The 17,572-nt window shown below is 53.0% G+C and overlaps 1 protein-coding gene across 5 annotated transcripts in view; it reads left to right on the forward strand.

Annotated features, from left to right (window-relative positions):
- The window catches only part of M1AP (meiosis 1 associated protein), a 69,163-nt gene that overhangs the window by 40,066 nt on the left and 11,525 nt on the right, over positions 1-17,572 (forward strand). For 4 of the 5 annotated variants that reach the window (XM_072126497.1, XM_072126495.1, XM_072126493.1 and 1 more), the window contains one exon: positions 4,910-5,110. The exons of the other annotated variant lie outside the window; for it this stretch is intronic. In XM_072126497.1, the coding sequence (XP_071982598.1) occupies positions 4,910-5,110 (201 nt within the window). The remainder of the gene's footprint in view (positions 1-4,909; positions 5,111-17,572) is intronic. 5 annotated transcript variants of the gene reach the window in all.

Here is a 17,572-nt window from a genome sequence, read left to right on the forward strand (position 1 = left end):
CTGACAGGTCTCAGCAGAAGATGCCCGTCTGGTTCCTCGAAAACGGACCGGAATTCCATGAAGAACGTGGTGATGTTGGCATTGACCGGATCATTACTGTTCCAAAGGGGGGTAGTTAGGGTTGGGTAACACAGAAGACAGGGGAAAGTGTGCCCTGAGCTTGTCCCAACCTCTGTCCCTTCCTATAGCCCCCCCACGCTAAACCGTTGGGCGACTACTTGAAGACTCTAAATACACTGGATAAGTGCGGGAAGGGAAACACAAACAGACTGACAAACACAAAACACAAAAGAATGGTAAACTAGCCGGAGTCACAACGAGAGGGTATGTCAAGAACAAAATCAGTAAGCAAAGAGTCAATGTCAAAAACTAGCCAAGATCACAACAATTCAAACACAGAGCAAGCCAAACCTAATGCAGAGAGCGAGTGATGAAGGGATTTCAAACACTGGCACAGGTGACTAATGAAGCTGAAATTTATGCAGCCAGAACCCCACCTCCAGAACCTGATAGGAGCTGAACAACTTCTTGGAATTAACCCCTCATGGTACAAAATACCCAAGCACAATAGCAGGCACCATGCAGAGGTACAACAGGTCCCCGCAGTTCAGAACACAACTCCTAGACAGCGCGAGGTCTTAGCAGCCGCTGCCCGGGGCGCACGAGAGGTGGAGCTTGCGCGGAAACGAGCCGAAGGTCGGAGAACACTGCCAGCACCACCAGAAGTCCCAGCATTCTCCCCAGCGAACCTGACAGGGGTGGTCCATGCCAGGGCTTTCCCCGGGAGCAGGCTGACCACGAATGCGACCTTCGACCTCTCTGTGGTGAACTGCATAGGCATCAATTTTATGTGCAGTGAGCATCGGCTCATGAATTCCCTGCACAGCTTGGCGTCATACTTCGTAGGCATGGGCAAACACAGCCTGTGCCATGACTGCTCTCCTTTCTCTTGTGCCATGGCTGCTCTCCTCGCTCCTGTGCCATGGCTGCTCTCCTTGCTCCTGTGTCATGGCAGCTCTCCTCGCTCCTGTGCCATGGCTGCTCTCCTTGCTCCTGTGCCATGGCTGCTCTCCTCACTCCTGGGCCATGGCTGTTCTCCTTGCTCCTGTACCATGGCTGCTCTCCTTGCTCCTGTGCCATGGCTGCTTTCCTTGCTCCTAGGCCATGGTTACTCTCCTTGCTCCTGGGCCATGCCTGCTCTCCTCGCTCCTGGGCCATGGCTGCTCTCCTCGTTCCTGTGCCATGGCTGCTCTCTTTGCTCCTGTGCCACGGCTGCTCTCCTTGCTCCTGTGCCATGGCTGCTCTCCTTGCTCCTGTGCCATGGTTGCTCTCCTTGCTCCTGTGCCATGATTGCTCTCCTTGCTCCTGTGCCATGGCTGCTCTCTTTGCTCCTGTGCCATGGCTGCTCTCTTTGCTCCTGTGCCATGGCTGCTCTCCTCGCCCCTGCTCCGTGGCAGCTATTCTATCTTCCCTGCCATGGCTGCTCTCCTCGCTCCTGTGCCATGGCTGCGCTCCTTGCTCCTGTGCCATGACTGCTCTCCTTGCTCCTGTGCCATGACTGCTCTCCTTGCTCCTGAGCCATGACTGCTCTCCTCGCTCCTGGGCCATGGCTGCTCTCCTCGCTCCTGTGCCATGGCTGCTCTCCTTGCTCCTGTGCCATGGCTTCTCTCCTTGCTCCTGTGCCATGGCTGCTCTCCTCGCCCCCGCTCCATGGCAGCTATTCTATCTTCCATGCCATGGCTGCTCTCCTTGCTCCTGTGCCATGACTGCTCTCCTTGCTCCTGTGCCATGACTGCTCTCCTTGCTTCTGAGCCATGACTGCTCTCCTCGCTCCTGGGCCATGGCTGCTCTCCTCGCTCCTGTGCCATGGCTGCTCTCCTTGCTCCTGTGCCATGGCTTCTCTCCTTGCTCCTGTGCCATGGCTGCTCTCCTCGCCCCCGCTCCATGGCAGCTATTCTATCTTCCATGCCATGGCTGCTCTCCTTGCTCCTGGGCCATGGCTGCTCTCCTTGCTCCTGGGCCATGGCTGCTCTCCTTGCTCCTGTACCATGGCTGCTCTCCTTGCTCCTGTGCCATGACTGCTCTCCTTGCTCCTGTGCCATGACTGCTCTCCTTGCTCCTGGGCCATGGCTGCTCTCCTTGCTCCTGTGCCATGATTGCTCTCCTTGCTCCTGTGCCATGATTGCTCTCCTTGCTCCTGTGCCATGGCTGCTCTCTTTGCTCCAGTGCCATGGCTGCTCTCTTTGCTCCTGTGCCATGGCTGCTTTCTTTGCTCCTGTGCCATGGCTGCTCTCCTCGCCCCCGCTCTGTGGCAGCTATTCTATCTTCCCTGCCATGGCTGCTCTCCTCGCTCCTGTGCAATGGCTGCTCTCCTTGCTCCTGTGCCATGGCTGCTCTCCTTGCTCCTGTGCCATGACTGCTCTCCTTGCTCCTGTGCCATGGCTGCTCTCCTTGCTCCTGGGGCATGGCTGCTCTCCTTGCTCCTGGGGCATGGCTGCTCTCCTTGCTCCTGGGGCATGGCTGCTCTCCTTGCTCCTGGGGCATGGCTGCTCTCCTTGCTCCTGGGTCATGGCTGCTCTCCTTGCTCCTGTGCCATGGCTGCTCTCCTTGCTCCTGTGCCATGGCTGCTCTCCTTGCTCCCACTCTGTGGCAGCTCTCCTATCTTCCCTGCCATGGCTGCTCTCTTTGCTCCTGTGCCATGGCTGCTCTCGCCCCTGCTCAGTGGCAGCTTTCCTATCTTCCCTGCCATGGCTGTTCTCCTCGCTCCTGTGCCCATGGGTGCTCTCCTCGCTCCTGGGTCATTACTGCTCTCCTTGCTCTTGTGCCATGACTGCTCACTTCGCTCCTGTGCCATGGCTGCTCTCCTCGCACCTGTGCCATGACTGCTCTCCTTGCTCCTGGGCCATGGCTGCTCTCCTCGCCCCCGCTCAGTGGCAGCTCTCCTATCTTCCCTGCCATGGCTGTTCTCCTTGCTCCTGTGCCATGGCTGTTCTCCTTGCTCCTGTACCATGGCTGTTCTCCTTGCTCCTGTGCCATGGCTGTTCTCCTTGCTCCTGTGCCCATGGCTGCTCTCCTTGCTCTTGTGCCATGGCTGCTCTCCTCGCTCCTGGGTCATGACTGCTCTCCTTGCTCTTGTGCCATGACTGCTCTCCTTGCTCCTGTGCCATGGCTGCTCTCCTTGCTCCTGTGCCATGGCTGCTCTCCTTGCTCCTGTGCCATGACTGCTCTCCTCGCTCCTGTGCCATGGCTGCTCTTCTTGCTCCTGGGGCATGACTGCTCTCCTTGCTCCTGGGGCATGACTGCTCTCCTTGCTCCTGGGGCATGACTGCTCTCCTTGCTCCTGTGCCATGGCTGCTCTCCTTGCTCCTGGGGCATGACTGCTCTCCTTGCTCCTGGGGCATGACTGCTCTCCTTGCTCCTGGGGCATGACTGCTCTCCTTGCTCCTGTGCCATGGCTGCTCTCCTCGCTCCTGTGCCATGGCTGCTCTCCTCGCTCCTGTGCCATGGCTGCTCTCCTCGCTCCTGTGCCATGGCTGCTCTCCTTGCTCCTGGGGCATGACTGCTCTCCTTGCTCCTGTGCCATGGCTGCTCTCCTTGCTCCTGGGGCATGACTGCTCTCCTCGCTCCTGTGCCATGGCTGCTCTCCTCGCTCCTGTGCCATGACTGCTCTCCTCGCTCCTGTGCCATGGCTGCTCTCCTCGCTCCTGTGCCATGGCTGCTCTCCTCGCTCCTGTGCCATGACTGCTCTCCTCGCTCCTGTGCCATGGCTGCTCTCCTCGCTCCTGTGCCATGGCTGCTCTCCTCGCTCCTGTGCCATGACTGCTCTCCTCGCTCCTGTGCCATGACTGCTCTCCTTGCTCCTGTGCCATGACTGCTCTCCTTGCTCCTTTGCCATGACTGCTCTCCTTGCTCCTGTGCCATGACTGCTCTCCTTGCTCTCCTTGCTCCTGTGCCATGGCTGCTCTCCTCGCTCCTGTGCCATGGCTGCTCTCCTCGCTCCTGTGCCATGGCTGCTCTCCTCGCTCCTGTGCCATGGCTGATCTCCTCGCTCCTGTGCCATGGCTGCTCTCCTCGCTCCTGTGCCATGGCTGCTCTCCTCGCTCCTGTGCCATGGCTGCTCTCCTCGCTCCTGTACCATGGCTGATCTCCTTGCTCCTGTGCCATGACTGCTCTCCTTGCTCCTGTGCCATGGCTGCTCTCCTCGCTCCTGTGCCATGGCTGCTCTCCTTGCTCCTGTGCCATGGCTGCTCTCCTTGCTCCTGGGGCATGACTGCTCTCCTCGCTCCTGTGCCATGACTGCTCTCCTCGCTCCTGTGCCATGACTGCTCTCCTCGCTCCTGTGCCATGGCTGCTCTCCTCGCTCCTGTGCCATGGCTGCTCTCCTCGCTCCTGTGCCATGGCTGCTCTCCTCGCTCCTGTGCCATGGCTGCTCTCCTTGGTCCTGTGCCATGGCTGCTCTCCTCGCTCCTGGGCCATGGCTGCTCTCCTCGCTCCTGTGCCATGGCTGCTCTCCTGCCATGACTGCTGTTCTTGCTCATGTGCCACGGCTGCTCCCCTCGCTCCTCCGCCATAGCTGCTCTCCTCGATATCCTGTCTCAGGTAGCCTGCAGTTCAGCTATGTTACTATTGCCCATCTGAATCTCACTGAGGCAGATGGGGGTGAGGGGACAGTTATATGTGTAACGAGTAGAATGTGGGATGTCCTGTACTCATAAGATACTAGAGCTGTGGAGTCGTCACAGTGTATCAGTAATATCATATATACATCTGCTGTGCTTCATGCAATGTCCTCTCCTGTACTCCTGGGATACTAAAGCTGTAGAGTCATCACAGTGTACCAGTGATATGACATATACACGCTGCACTGTGACATCCATTAATTATATCCTTGTGTCTTCTCCCTGACTAGTCGCAGCAGCTGTCGCTGGTTGCCTCCTCTGTCCTGCGTGATTCCTCCTGTGCTCCTCCTGTCATGTCTCATGTCCTGGTGTCAGCATCTGCCTCAGCCGCCCTTCTGCTCCGTACAATCGCTGTAAGAGAACTCATCCTCCTAACCCGGGTGCCAACACTACCCGCAGCCATGGCACAGCATGCTCTGCACCGAGTACAGGTACTCACAGCACCGTATCTAACCTTGTGTGTGCGATACTGCCTGCTGAGCTGTGTATGTAATCCTGCAATGTGTCATACTGTTTCCTTAACTGTGTATCTAACCCCATGTGCGTGATACTGCCTGCTGAGCTGTGTTGCTCTTCCTCACTACACTTCGTATTCGTCCTCGTCTTCTTTTTACCCCCTCGTCCTCGTCTTCTTTCACCCTTGTCCTCGTCTTCTTCTTTTCCCCCTCGTCCTCTTCTTTTTACCCCCTCGTCCTCGTCTTCTTTTTACCCCCTCGTCCTCGTCTTCTTTTTACCCCCTCATCCTCGTCTTCTTTTTACCCCCTCGACCTCGTCTTCTTCTTTTCCCCCTCGTCCTCTTCTTCTTTTCCCCCTCGTCCTCGTCTTCTTCTTTTCCCCCTCGTCCTCGTCTTCTTTTTACCCCCTCGTCCTTGTCTTCTTCTTTTCCCCCTCGTCCTCTTCTTTTTACCCCCTCGTCCTCTTCTTTTTACCCCCTCGTCCTCGTCTTCTTTCACCCTTGTCCTTGTCTTCTTTTCCCCCTTGTCCTCTTTTTTTTACCCCCTCGTCCTCGTCTTCTTTTTACCCCCTCGTCCTCGTCTTCTTCTTTTCCCCCTCGTCCTCGTCTTCTTTTTACCCCCTCGTCCTCGTCTTCTTCTTTTCCCCCTCGTCCTCGTCTTCTTTTCCCCCTCGTCCTCGTCTTCTTCTTTTCCCCCTCGTCCTCGTCTTCTTCTTTGCCCCCTCGTCTTCTGCTTTTCCCCCTCGTCCTCTTCTTTTTACCCCCTCGTCCTCGTCTTCTTTTTACCCCCTCGTCCTCGTCTTCTTTCACCCTTGTCCTTGTCTTCTTTTCCCCCTCGTCCTCGTCTTCTTTTTACCCCCTCGTCTTCTTTTTACCCCCTTGTCCTCGTCTTCTTCTTTTCCCCCTCGTCCTCGTCTTCTTCTTTTCCCCCTCGTCCCCGTCTTCTTTTTACCCCCTCGTCCTCTTCTTCTTTTCCCCCTCGTCCTCGTCTTCTTCTTTTCCCCCTCGTCCTCTTCTTCTTTACCCCCTTGTCCTCGTCTTCTTTTTACCCCCTCGTCCTCGTCTTCTTTTTACCCCCTCGTCTTCTTCTTTGCCCCCTCGTCCTCGTCTTCTTCTTTTCCCCCTCGTCCTCTTCTTTTTACCCCCTCGTCCTCGTCTTCTTTCACCCTTGTCCTTGTCTTCTTTTTCCCCTCGTCCTCTTCTTTTTACCCCCTCGTCTTCTTTTTACCCGCTTGTCCTCGTCTTCTTCTTTTCCCCCTCGTCCTCGTCTTCTTTTTACCCCCTCGTCCTTGTCTTCTTCTTTACCCCCTCGTCCTCGTCTTCTTTTTACCCCCTCGTCCTCTTCTTCTTTTCCCCCTCGTCCTCGTCTTCTTCTTTTCCCCCTCGTCCTCCTCTTCTTCTTTTCCCTCTGGTCCTCGTCTTCTTCTTTTCCCCCTCGTCCTCGTCTTCTTCTTTTCCCCCTCGTCCTCGTCTTCTTCTTTTCCCCCTCGTCCTCGTCTTCTTCTTTTCCCCCTCGTCCTTGTCTTCTTTTTACCCCCCCGTCCTTGTCTTCTTCTTTTCCCCCTCGTCCTCGTCCTCTTCTTTTTTTCCCCTCGTCCTCGTCTTCTTCTTTTCCCCCTCGTCCTCGTCTTCTTCTTTTCCCCCTCGTCCTCTTCTTCTTTTCCCCCTCGTCCTTGTCTTCTTCTTTTCCCCCTCGTCCTCGTCTTCTTTTTACCCCCTCGTCCTTGTCTTCTTCTTTTCCCCCTCGTCCTCGTCTTCTTTTTACCCCCTCGTCCTCGTCTTCTTCTTTTCCCCCTCGTCCTCTTCTTTTTACCCCCTCGTCCTCTTCTTTTTACTCCCTCGTCCTCGTCTTCTTTTTACCCCCTCGTCCTTGTCTTCTTCTTTTCCCCCTCGTCCTCGTCTTCTTCTTTTCCCCCTCGTCCTCGTCTTCTTCTTTTCCCCCTCGTCCTCGTCTTCTTCTTTTCCCCCTCGTCCTCGTCTTCTTCTTTTCCCCCTCGTCCTCGTCTTCTTCTTTCCCCCTCGTCCTCGTCTTCTTCTTTTCCCCCTCGTCCTCATCTTCTTTTTACCCCCTCGTCCTTGTCTTCTTCTTTTCCCCCTCGAACTTGTCTTCTTCTTTTCCCGCTCAACCTCGTCTTCTTTTTACACCCTCGTCCTCGTCTTCTTCTTTTCCCCCTCGTCCTCTTCTTTTTACCCCCTCGTCCTCATCTTCTTTTCCCCCTCGTCCTCTTCTTTTTACCCCCTCGTCCTCGTCTTCTTTTTACCCCCTCGTCTTCTTTTTACCCCCTTGTCCTCGTCTTCTTCTTTTCCCCCTCGTCCTCGTCTTCTTCTTTTCCCCCTCGTCCCCGTCTTCTTCTTTTCCCCCTCGTCCCCGTCTTCTTCTTTTCCCCCTCGTCCTCGTCTTCTTTTTACCCCCTCGTCCTTGTCTTCTTCTTTACCCCCTCGTCCTCGTCTTCTTTTTACCCCCTCGTCCTCTTCTTCTTTTCCCCCTCGTCCTCTTCTTCTTTTCCCCCTCGTCCTCTTCTTCTTTACTTCCTCGTCCTCGTCTTCTTTTTACCCCCTCGTCCTCGTCTTCTTTTTACCCCCTCGTCCTCGTCTTCTTTTTACCCCCTCGTCTTCTTTTTACCCCCTCGTCCTCTTCTTCTTTTCCCCCTCGTCCTCGTCTTCTTCTTTTCCCCCTCGTCCTCTTCTTCTTTACCCCCTTGTCCTCGTCTTCTTTTTACCCCCTCGTCCTCGTCTTCTTTTTACCCCCTCGTCTTCTTCTTTGCCCCCTCGTCCTCGTCTTCTTCTTTTCCCCCTCGTCCTCTTCTTTTTACCCCCTCGTCCTCGTCTTCTTTCACCCTTGTCCTTGTCTTCTTTTTCCCCTCGTCCTCTTCTTTTTACCCCCTCGTCTTCTTTTTACCCCCTTGTCCTCGTCTTCTTCTTTTCCCCCTCGTCCTCGTCTTCTTTTTACCCCCTCGTCCTTGTCTTCTTCTTTAGCCCCTCGTCCTCGTCTTCTTTTTACCCCCTCGTCCTCGTCTTCTTCTTTTCCCCCTCGTCCTCCTCTTCTTCTTTTCCCCCTGGTCCTCGTCTTCTTCTTTTCCCCCTCGTCCTCGTCTTCTTCTTTTCCCCCTCGTCCTCGTCTTCTTCTTTTCCCCCTCGTCCTCGTCTTCTTTTTACCCCCCCGTCCTTGTCTTCTTCTTTTCCCCCTCGTCCTCGTCCTCTTCTTTTTTTCCCCTCGTGCTCGTCTTCTTCTTTTCCCCCTCGTCCTCGTCTTCTTCTTTTCCCCCTCGTCCTCGTCTTCTTCTTTTCCCCCTCGTCCTCTTCTTCTTTTCCCCCTCGTCCTTGTCTTCTTCTTTTCCCCCTCGTCCTCGTCTTCTTTTTACCCCCTCGTCCTCGTCTTCTTCTTTTCCCACTCGTCCTCTTCTTTTTACCCCCTCGTCCTCTTCTTTTTACCCCCTCGTCCTCGTCTTCTTTTTACCCCCTCGTCCTTGTCTTCTTCTTTTCCCCCTCGTCCTCGTCTTCTTCTTTTCCCCCTCGTCCTTGTCTTCTTCTTTTCCCCCTCGTCCTCGTCTTCTTCTTTTCCCCCTCGTCCTCGTCTTCTTCTTTTCCCCCTCGTCCTCGTCTTCTTCTTTTCCCCCTCGTCCTCGTCTTCTTCTTTTCCCCCTCGTCCTCGTCTTCTTCTTTTCCCCCTCGTCCTCGTCATCTTCTTTTCCCCCTCGAACTTGTCTTCTTCTTTTCCCGCTCAACCTCGTCTTCTTTTTACACCCTCGTCCTCGTCTTCTTCTTTTCCCCCTCGTCCTCTTCTTTTTACCCCCTCGTCCTCATCTTCTTTTCCCCCTCGTCCTCTTCTTTTTACCCCCTCGTCCTCGTCTTCTTTTTACCCCCTCGTCTTCTTTTTACCCCCTTGTCCTCGTCTTCTTTTCCCCCTCGTCCCCGTCTTCTTCTTTTCCCCCTCGTCCTCGTCTTCTTTTTACCCCCTCGTCCTCTTCTTCTTTTCCCCCTCGTCCTCTTCTTCTTTTCCCCCTCGTCCTCTTCTTCTTTTTACCCCCTCGTCCTCGTCTTCTTTTTACCCCCTCGTCTTCTTTTTACCCCCTCGTCCTCTTCTTCTTTTCCCCCTCGTCCTCGTCTTCTTCTTTTCCCCCTCGTCCTCTTCTTCTTTACCCCCTTGTCCTCGTCTTCTTTTTACCCCCTCGTCCTCGTCTTCTTTTTACCCCCTCGTCTTCTTCTTTGCCCCCTCGTCCTCGTCTTCTTCTTTTCCCCCTCGTCCTCTTCTTTTTACCCCCTCGTCCTCGTCTTCTTTCACCCTTGTCCTTGTCTTCTTTTTCCCCTCGTCCTCTTCTTTTTACACCCTCGTCTTCTTTTTACCCCCTTGTCCTCGTCTTCTTCTTTTCCCCCTCGTCCTCGTCTTCTTTTTACCCCCTCGTCCTTGTCTTCTTCTTTACCCCCTCGTCCTCGTCTTCTTTTTACCCCCTCGTCCTCTTCTTCTTTTCCCCCTCGTCCTCGTCTTCTTCTTTTCCCCCTCGTCCTCCTCTTCTTCTTTTCCCCCTGGTCCTCGTCTTCTTCTTTTCCCCCTCGTCCTCGTCTTCTTCTTTTCCCCCTTGTCCTCGTCTTCTTCTTTTCCCCCTCGTCCTCGTCTTCTTTTTACCCCCCCGTCCTTGTCTTCTTCTTTTCCCCCTCGTCCTCGTCCTCTTCTTTTTTTCCCCTCGTCCTCGTCTTCTTCTTTTCCCCCTCGTCCTCTTCTTCTTTTCTCCCTCGTCCTTGTCTTCTTCTTTTCCCCCTCGTCCTCGTCTTCTTTTTACCCCCTCGTCCTTGTCTTCTTCTTTTCCCCCTCGTCCTCGTCTTCATTTTACCCCCTCGTCCTCGTCTTCTTCTTTTCCCCCTTGTCCTCTTCTTTTTACCCCCTCGTCCTCTTCTTTTTACCCCCTCGTCCTCGTCTTCTTTTTACCCCCTCGTCCTTGTCTTCTTCTTTTCCCCCTCGTCCTCGTCTTCTTCTTTTCCCCCTCGTCCTCGTCTTCTTCTTTTCCCCCTCGTCCTCGTCTTCTTCTTTTCCCCCTCGTCCTCGTCTTCTTCTTTTCCCGCTCGTCCTCGTCTTCTTCTTTTTTTCCCCTCGTCCTCGTCTTCTTCTTTTCCCCCTCGTCCTCTTCTTCTTTTCCCCCTCGTCCTTGTCTTCTTCTTTTCCCCCTCGTCCTCGTCTTCTTTTTACCCCCTCGTCCTTGTCTTCTTCTTTTCCCCCTCGTCCTCGTCTTCTTTTTACCCCCTTGTCCTCTTCTTTTTACCCCCTCGTCCTCTTCTTTTTACCCCCTCGTCCTCGTCTTCTTTTTACCCCCTCGTCCTTGTCTTCTTCTTTTCCCCCTCGTCCTCGTCTTCTTCTTTTCCCCCTCGTCCTCGTCTTCTTCTTTTCCCCCTCGTCCTCGTCTTCTTCTTTTCCCCCTCGTCCTCGTCTTCTTCTTTTCCCCCTCGTCCTCGTCTTCTTCTTTTCCCCCTCGTCCTCTTCTTTTTACACCCTCGTCCTTGTCTTCTTCTTTTCCCCCTCGTCCTTGTCTTCTTCTTTTCCCGCTCGTCCTCGTCTTCTTTTTACCCCCTCGTCCTCTTCTTTTTACACCCTCGTCCTCGTCTTCTTCTTTTCCCCCTCGTCCTCTTCTTTTTACCCCCTCGTCCTCTTCTTTTTACCCTCTCGTCCTCATCTTCTTTTCCCCCTCGTCCTTGTCTTCTTCTTTTCCCCCTCGTCCTTGTCTTCTTCTTTTCCCGCTCGTCCTCGTCTTCTTTTTACCCCCTCGTCCTCTTCTTTTTAAACCCTCGTCCTCGTCTTCTTCTTTTCCCCCTCGTCCTCTTCTTTTTACCCCCTCGTCCTCTTCTTTTTACCCCCTCGTCCTCGTCTTCTTTTTACCCCCTCGTCCTTGTCTTCTTTTTACCCCCTCGTCCTCGTCTTCTTTTCCCCCTCGTCCTTGTCTTCTTCTTTTCCCCCTCGTCCTCGTCTTCTTTTTACCCCCTCGTCCTTGTCTTCTTCTTTTCCCCCTCGTCCTCTTCTTTTTCCCCCTCGTCCTCTTCTTTTTACCCCCTCGTCCTCATCTTCTTTTCCCCCTCGTCCTTGTCTTCTTCTTTTCCCCCTCGTCCTTGTCTTCTTCTTTTCCCGCTCGTCCTCGTCTTCTTTTTACCCCCTCGTCCTCTTCTTTTTAAACCCTCGTCCTCGTCTTCTTCTTTTCCCCCTCGTCCTCTTCTTTTTACCCCCTCGTCCTCTTCTTTTTACCCCCTCGTCCTCTTCTTTTTACCCCCTCGTCCTTGTCTTCTTTTTACCCCCTCGTCCTCGTCTTCTTTTCCCCCTCGTCCTTGTCTTCTTCTTTTCCCCCTCGTCCTTGTCTTCTTCTTTTCCCCCTCGTCCTCTTCTTCTTTTTACCCCCTCGTCCTTGTCTTCTTCTTTTCCCCCTCGTCCTCGTCTTCTTTTCCCCCTCGTCCTTGTCTTCTTCTTTTCCCCCTCGTCCTTGTCTTCTTCTTTTCCCGCTCGTCCTCGTCTTCTTTTTACCCCCTCGTCCTTGTCTTCTTTTCCCCCTCGTCCTTGTCTTCTTCTTTTCCCCCTCGTCCTCGTCTTCTTTTTACCCCCTTGTCCTTGTCTTCTTTTCCCCCTCGTCCTTGTCTTCTTCTTTTCCCCCTCGTCCTCATCTTCTTTTCCCCCTCGTCCTTGTCTTCTTCTTTTCCCCCTCGTCCTCATCTTCTTTTCCCCCCTCGTCCTCGTCTTCTTCTTTTCCCCCTCGTCCTCGTCTTCTTCTTTTCCCCCTCGTCCTCGTCTTCTTCTTTTCCCCCTCGTCCTCGTCTTCTTCTTTTCCCCCTCGTCCTCGTCTTCTTTTCCCCCTCGTCCTTGTCTTCTTCTTTTCCCCCTCGTCCTCATCTTCTTTTCCCCCCTCGTCCTCGTCTTCTTCTTTTCCCCCTCGTCCTCTTCTTCTTTTCTCCCTCGTCCTTGTCTTCTTCTTTTCCCCCTCGTCCTCGTCTTCTTTTTACCCCCTCGTCCTTGTCTTCTTCTTTTCCCCCTCGTCCTCGTCTTCTTTTTACCCCCTCGTCCTCGTCTTCTTCTTTTCCCCCTTGTCCTCTTCTTTTTACCCCCTCGTCCTCTTCTTTTTACCCCCTCGTCCTCGTCTTCTTTTTACCCCCTCGTCCTTGTCTTCTTCTTTTCCCCCTCGTCCTCGTCTTCTTCTTTTCCCCCTCGTCCTCGTCTTCTTCTTTTCCCCCTCGTCCTCGTCTTCTTCTTTTCCCCCTCGTCCTCGTCTTCTTCTTTTCCCGCTCGTCCTCGTCTTCTTCTTTTTTTCCCCTCGTCCTCGTCTTCTTCTTTTCCCCCTCGTCCTCTTCTTCTTTTCCCCCTCGTCCTTGTCTTCTTCTTTTCCCCCTCGTCCTCGTCTTCTTTTTACCCCCTCGTCCTTGTCTTCTTCTTTTCCCCCTCGTCCTCGTCTTCTTTTTACCCCCTTGTCCTCTTCTTTTTACCCCCTCGTCCTCTTCTTTTTACCCCCTCGTCCTCGTCTTCTTTTTACCCCCTCGTCCTTGTCTTCTTCTTTTTACCCCCTCGTCCTTGTCTTCTTCTTTTCCCCCTCGTCCTCGTCTTCTTCTTTTCCCCCTCGTCCTCGTCTTCTTCTTTTCCCCCTCGTCCTCGTCTTCTTCTTTTCCCCCTCGTCCTCGTCTTCTTCTTTTCCCCCTCGTCCTCGTCTTCTTCTTTTCCCCCTCGTCCTCGTCTTCTTCTTTTCCCCCTCGTCCTCTTCTTTTTACACCCTCGTCCTTGTCTTCTTCTTTTCCCCCTCGTCCTTGTCTTCTTCTTTTCCCGCTCGTCCTCGTCTTCTTTTTACCCCCTCGTCCTCTTCTTTTTACACCCTCGTCCTCGTCTTCTTCTTTTCCCCCTCGTCCTCTTCTTTTTACCCCCTCGTCCTCTTCTTTTTACCCTCTCGTCCTCATCTTCTTTTCCCCCTCGTCCTTGTCTTCTTCTTTTCCCCCTCGTCCTTGTCTTCTTCTTTTCCCGCTCGTCCTCGTCTTCTTTTTACCCCCTCGTCCTCTTCTTTTTAAACCCTCGTCCTCGTCTTCTTCTTTTCCCCCTCGTCCTCTTCTTTTTACCCCCTCGTCCTCTTCTTTTTACCCCCTCGTCCTCGTCTTCTTTTTACCCCCTCGTCCTTGTCTTCTTTTTACCCCCTCGTCCTCGTCTTCTTTTCCCCCTCGTCCTTGTCTTCTTCTTTTCCCCCTCGTCCTCGTCTTCTTTTTACCCCCTCGTCCTTGTCTTCTTCTTTTCCCCCTCGTCCTCTTCTTTTTCCCCCTCGTCCTCTTCTTTTTACCCCCTCGTCCTCATCTTCTTTTCCCCCTCGTCCTTGTCTTCTTCTTTTCCCCCTCGTCCTTGTCTTCTTCTTTTCCCGCTCGTCCTCGTCTTCTTTTTACCCCCTCGTCCTCTTCTTTTTAAACCCTCGTCCTCGTCTTCTTCTTTTCCCCCTCGTCCTCTTCTTTTTACCCCCTCGTCCTCTTCTTTTTACCCCCTCGTCCTCTTCTTTTTACCCCCTCGTCCTTGTCTTCTTTTTACCCCCTCGTCCTCGTCTTCTTTTCCCCCTCGTCCTTGTCTTCTTCTTTTCCCCCTCGTCCTTGTCTTCTTCTTTTCCCCCTCGTCCTCTTCTTCTTTTTACCCCCTCGTCCTTGTCTTCTTCTTTTCCCCCTCGTCCTCGTCTTCTTTTCCCCCTCGTCCTTGTCTTCTTCTTTTCCCCCTCGTCCTTGTCTTCTTCTTTTCCCGCTCGTCCTCGTCTTCTTTTTACCCCCTCGTCCTTGTCTTCTTTTCCCCCTCGTCCTTGTCTTCTTCTTTTCCCCCTCGTCCTCGTCTTCTTTTTACCCCCTTGTCCTTGTCTTCTTTTCCCCCTCGTCCTTGTCTTCTTCTTTTCCCCCTCGTCCTCATCTTCTTTTCCCCCTCGTCCTTGTCTTCTTCTTTTCCCCCTCGTCCTCATCTTCTTTTCCCCCCTCGTCCTCGTCTTCTTCTTTTCCCCCTCGTCCTCGTCTTCTTCTTTTCCCCCTCGTCCTCGTCTTCTTCTTTTCCCCCTCGTCCTCGTCTTCTTCTTTTCCCCCTCGTCCTCGTCTTCTTTTCCCCCTCGTCCTTGTCTTCTTCTTTTCCCCCTCGTCCTCATCTTCTTTTCCCCCCTCGTCCTCGTCTTCTTCTTTTCCCCCTCGTCCTCGTCTTCTTCTTTTCCCCCTCGTCCTTGTCTTCTTCTTTTTACCCCCTCGTCCTCTTCTTCTTTTCCCCCTCGTCCTCGTCTTCTTCTTTTCCCCCTCGTCCTCTTCTTCTTTTCCCCCTCGTCCTCGTCTTCTTCTTTTCCCCCTCGTCCTCGTCTTCTTCTTTTCCCCCTCGTCCTTGTCTTCTTCTTTTCCCCCTCGTCCTCGTCTTCTTCTTTTCCCCCTTGTCCTCGTCTTCTTTTAACCCCCTCGTCCTCGTCTTCTTCTTTTCCCCCTCGTCCTCGTCTTCTTCTTTTCCCCCTCGTCCTCGTCTTCTTCTTTTCCCCCTCGTCCTTGTCTTCTTCTTTTCCCCCTCGTCCTCTTCTTCTTTTCCCCCTCGTCCTCGTCTTCTTCTTTTCCCCCTCGTCCTCTTCTTCTTTTCCCCCTCGTCCTCGTCTTCTTCTTTTCCCCCTCGTCCTTGTCTTCTTCTTTTTACCCCCTCGTCCTCTTCTTCTTTTCCCCCTCGTCCTCGTCTTCTTCTTTTCCCCCTCGTCCTCTTCTTCTTTTCCCCCTCGTCCTCGTCTTCTTCTTTTCCCCCTCGTCCTCTTCTTCTTTTCCCCCTCGTCCTCGTCTTCTTCTTTTCCCCCTCGTCCTCGTCCTCTTCTTTTCCCCCTTGTCCTCGTCTTCTTTTAACCCCCTCGTCCTCGTCTTCTTCTTTTCCCCCTCGTCCTCTTCTTCTTCTTTTCCCCCTCGTCCTTGTCTTCTTCTTTTCCCCCTCGTCCTCTTCTTTTTTTCCCCTCGTCCTCGTCTTCTTTTCCCCCTCGTCCTCTTCTTCTTCTTTTCCCCCTCGTCCTCGTCTTCTTCTTTTCCCCCTCGTCCTCTTCTTTTTACCCCCTCGTCCTCTTCTTTTTACCCCCTCGTCCTCGGTTTCCTGTATGGAGACATGTCTGGATGTGCTTGTAGGTGGAGCAGCATGAAGCTCTCAGCCATGCATCTGCCTACCTACCTCCTATGTCCTGTGAGGGCCGTCTGCTTAGCTGTAGAGTCGCTCACTATTAGCAGGAGTCCAGTAAGGAGCAGCATTAGTATTTATTTATGGAGTAATTCCATGGACTGTGCATTCACTAAGGGGTTCACATACCTTACATTAAGACAAGAACAAAGTCAGGACAAGAGGAGGAAGGATCCTGACACATGATAATGATTGTGGGGATCGGCAGAGCTGTGGGGCCCCGTGATGCCCCTGACCAGGTATGTCCATCCACCCACAGTAAGTCACACGTGATAACCTGCAACAAACATATGATTATATACAAATACAGGAGTTTTACATTCATTTAGCCGAAAATGTGGAATCTGCAGGAAACCTTTAGCTTCATCCTTTGAGAAGTGTTTAGAGTATGATGAGAATTTATTGTTCTTTGTCTGTAAGCAATAATTATCAGACCCCGTCAGACGCTACATCTCCCTCCAGAAGTCCACCACACACACACGGTAATGTCTTGCATTGCAGCTTCGGCTGCAGTTTGGAGGACATTCTTGAGAAGATATTTGAGAAAAAGGTTTGTCCTGGTAGAAGACCAGATTTTAAACCAAAGTTGTGCTTTACTTTTTTCTTTTTACCTGATTCATGAATAAAGCAGCAGTTATTGAGAATGAAAGCCTAAGAGCAGGAAGCCGGTACATTGTGGCTCCTCCGAGCAGCCATCCCAAAGATGCCATCATGTCAGCCAAATCAAGGCTTCTAATAATACTGATAAAGAAATGGAACCAGGATCAATGTGAAGAAACCAAATCATGAGGAATCACAAATCTCTTGGTCAAGGACTCCCATATGGTGCCCATAGATTTAGAGTTTGCATATTATCTAATCAATCTTGTCATGGGGTCGCAGGTGCAGCAGTGTGCCTCCGTGCAGGCTGCAGTCTCACTTACCTCTCCATGCTCCAGTGGTGTCTCCCGCGGCTCAGCGCGTCTGTCCTTGCTTGCCAGGGCGCGCGCGCCGGCTCTGTGAGGTTTAAAGGGCCAGCGCATTGCTAATTGGTGCCAGCCACCTAGTACTTAATAAATAGCCAGCCTCTTCCCTTATGCTCCGCCGATCTTCGTGCTTGGTTCCCTATGTCCTCTGTGTTTATTGTGTTTTCCTGTTGTGACCTCGATTCCGTTCCTGACTTCACTCCTGTGCTGCCTGCCCTGACCTTCTGCTACGTCCCAACTCTGATCCTGTGCTGCCTGTCCTGACCTTCTGCTACGTCCCCAACTCTGATCCTGTGCTGCCTGTCCTGACCTTCTGCTACGTCCCGAATCTGATCCTGTCCTGCCTTTCCTGACCTTCTGCTATGTCTTCAACTCTGATCCTGTGCTGCCTGTCCTGACCTTCTGCTATGTCCCGACTCTGATCCTGTCCTGCCTGTCCTGACCTTCTGCTACGTCTCCAACTCTGATCCTGCGCTGCCTGTCATGACCTCCTACTACGTCCCCAACTCTGATCCTGTGCTGCCTGTCCTGACCTCCTGCCTGTCCACGACTCCATCTCTGCCTCATGATTCTACACCTTGGCTGCCACTGTGGACAAAGTAGTGCCTGTGGAGCGACCTGGTGGTACCACACTGTAGCAAGTCCAACCCGCTTTGCGCATGGCTCTGGTGAAAACCGGGTACCACTTAGACTCCGGTCCCAGGTGTCGGCTTACATCATCGTCCACGGTGGTTCAGTGGGTCCACTCCCCGTGGTGCCTGTCACATCTGACCAGTAATCTGATAATACCCCACAGACTCTCACCCACCTGCTGAGGGACTTGGATTTTGTTTCTCCTCTCTGGGCTGATTGGCGGGAAACAGAGAGAAGTCAGATCTTGTACCAAGCCAACAGGTGTTCCAGCTCTTTTCTTCCTCAGGAGCGCGGGATTATTATATAGTTTATAATAATAATATCACATAATATACTTGACTTGTGGATGATAAAGAAGAACTTTTAGCAGGATGTCCAATTGAGTCCACACCGCTAATAATTAGTACAGAGGCCAGGGAGAATGCGGAGCCCATACACACTGCACAATGGCCAAGAAGGCTTGGAGCCCACACCTGACTGTACATTCATCAGATCTGCAGGCACTTTATCCTGAGATGTGTGACGGAGGGAGAGAGGGGCCTTTACCAGAGGCATTTTAATAACCAGCTCAGAAATTGAATCCTCCAATACTAGACTTAGGAAGGGACCATCTGAATGCTCTCCAAACCTAAAATCCCCCCTAATAGCTTTTTCTTGGGGCCAGCCAGGGTGGCTGGCGATTGCGGCCTAGGCA

The sequence above is a fragment of the Engystomops pustulosus genome, chromosome 1 (assembly GCF_040894005.1).
Source record: "Engystomops pustulosus chromosome 1, aEngPut4.maternal, whole genome shotgun sequence".
NCBI lineage: Eukaryota > Metazoa > Chordata > Amphibia > Anura > Leptodactylidae > Engystomops > Engystomops pustulosus.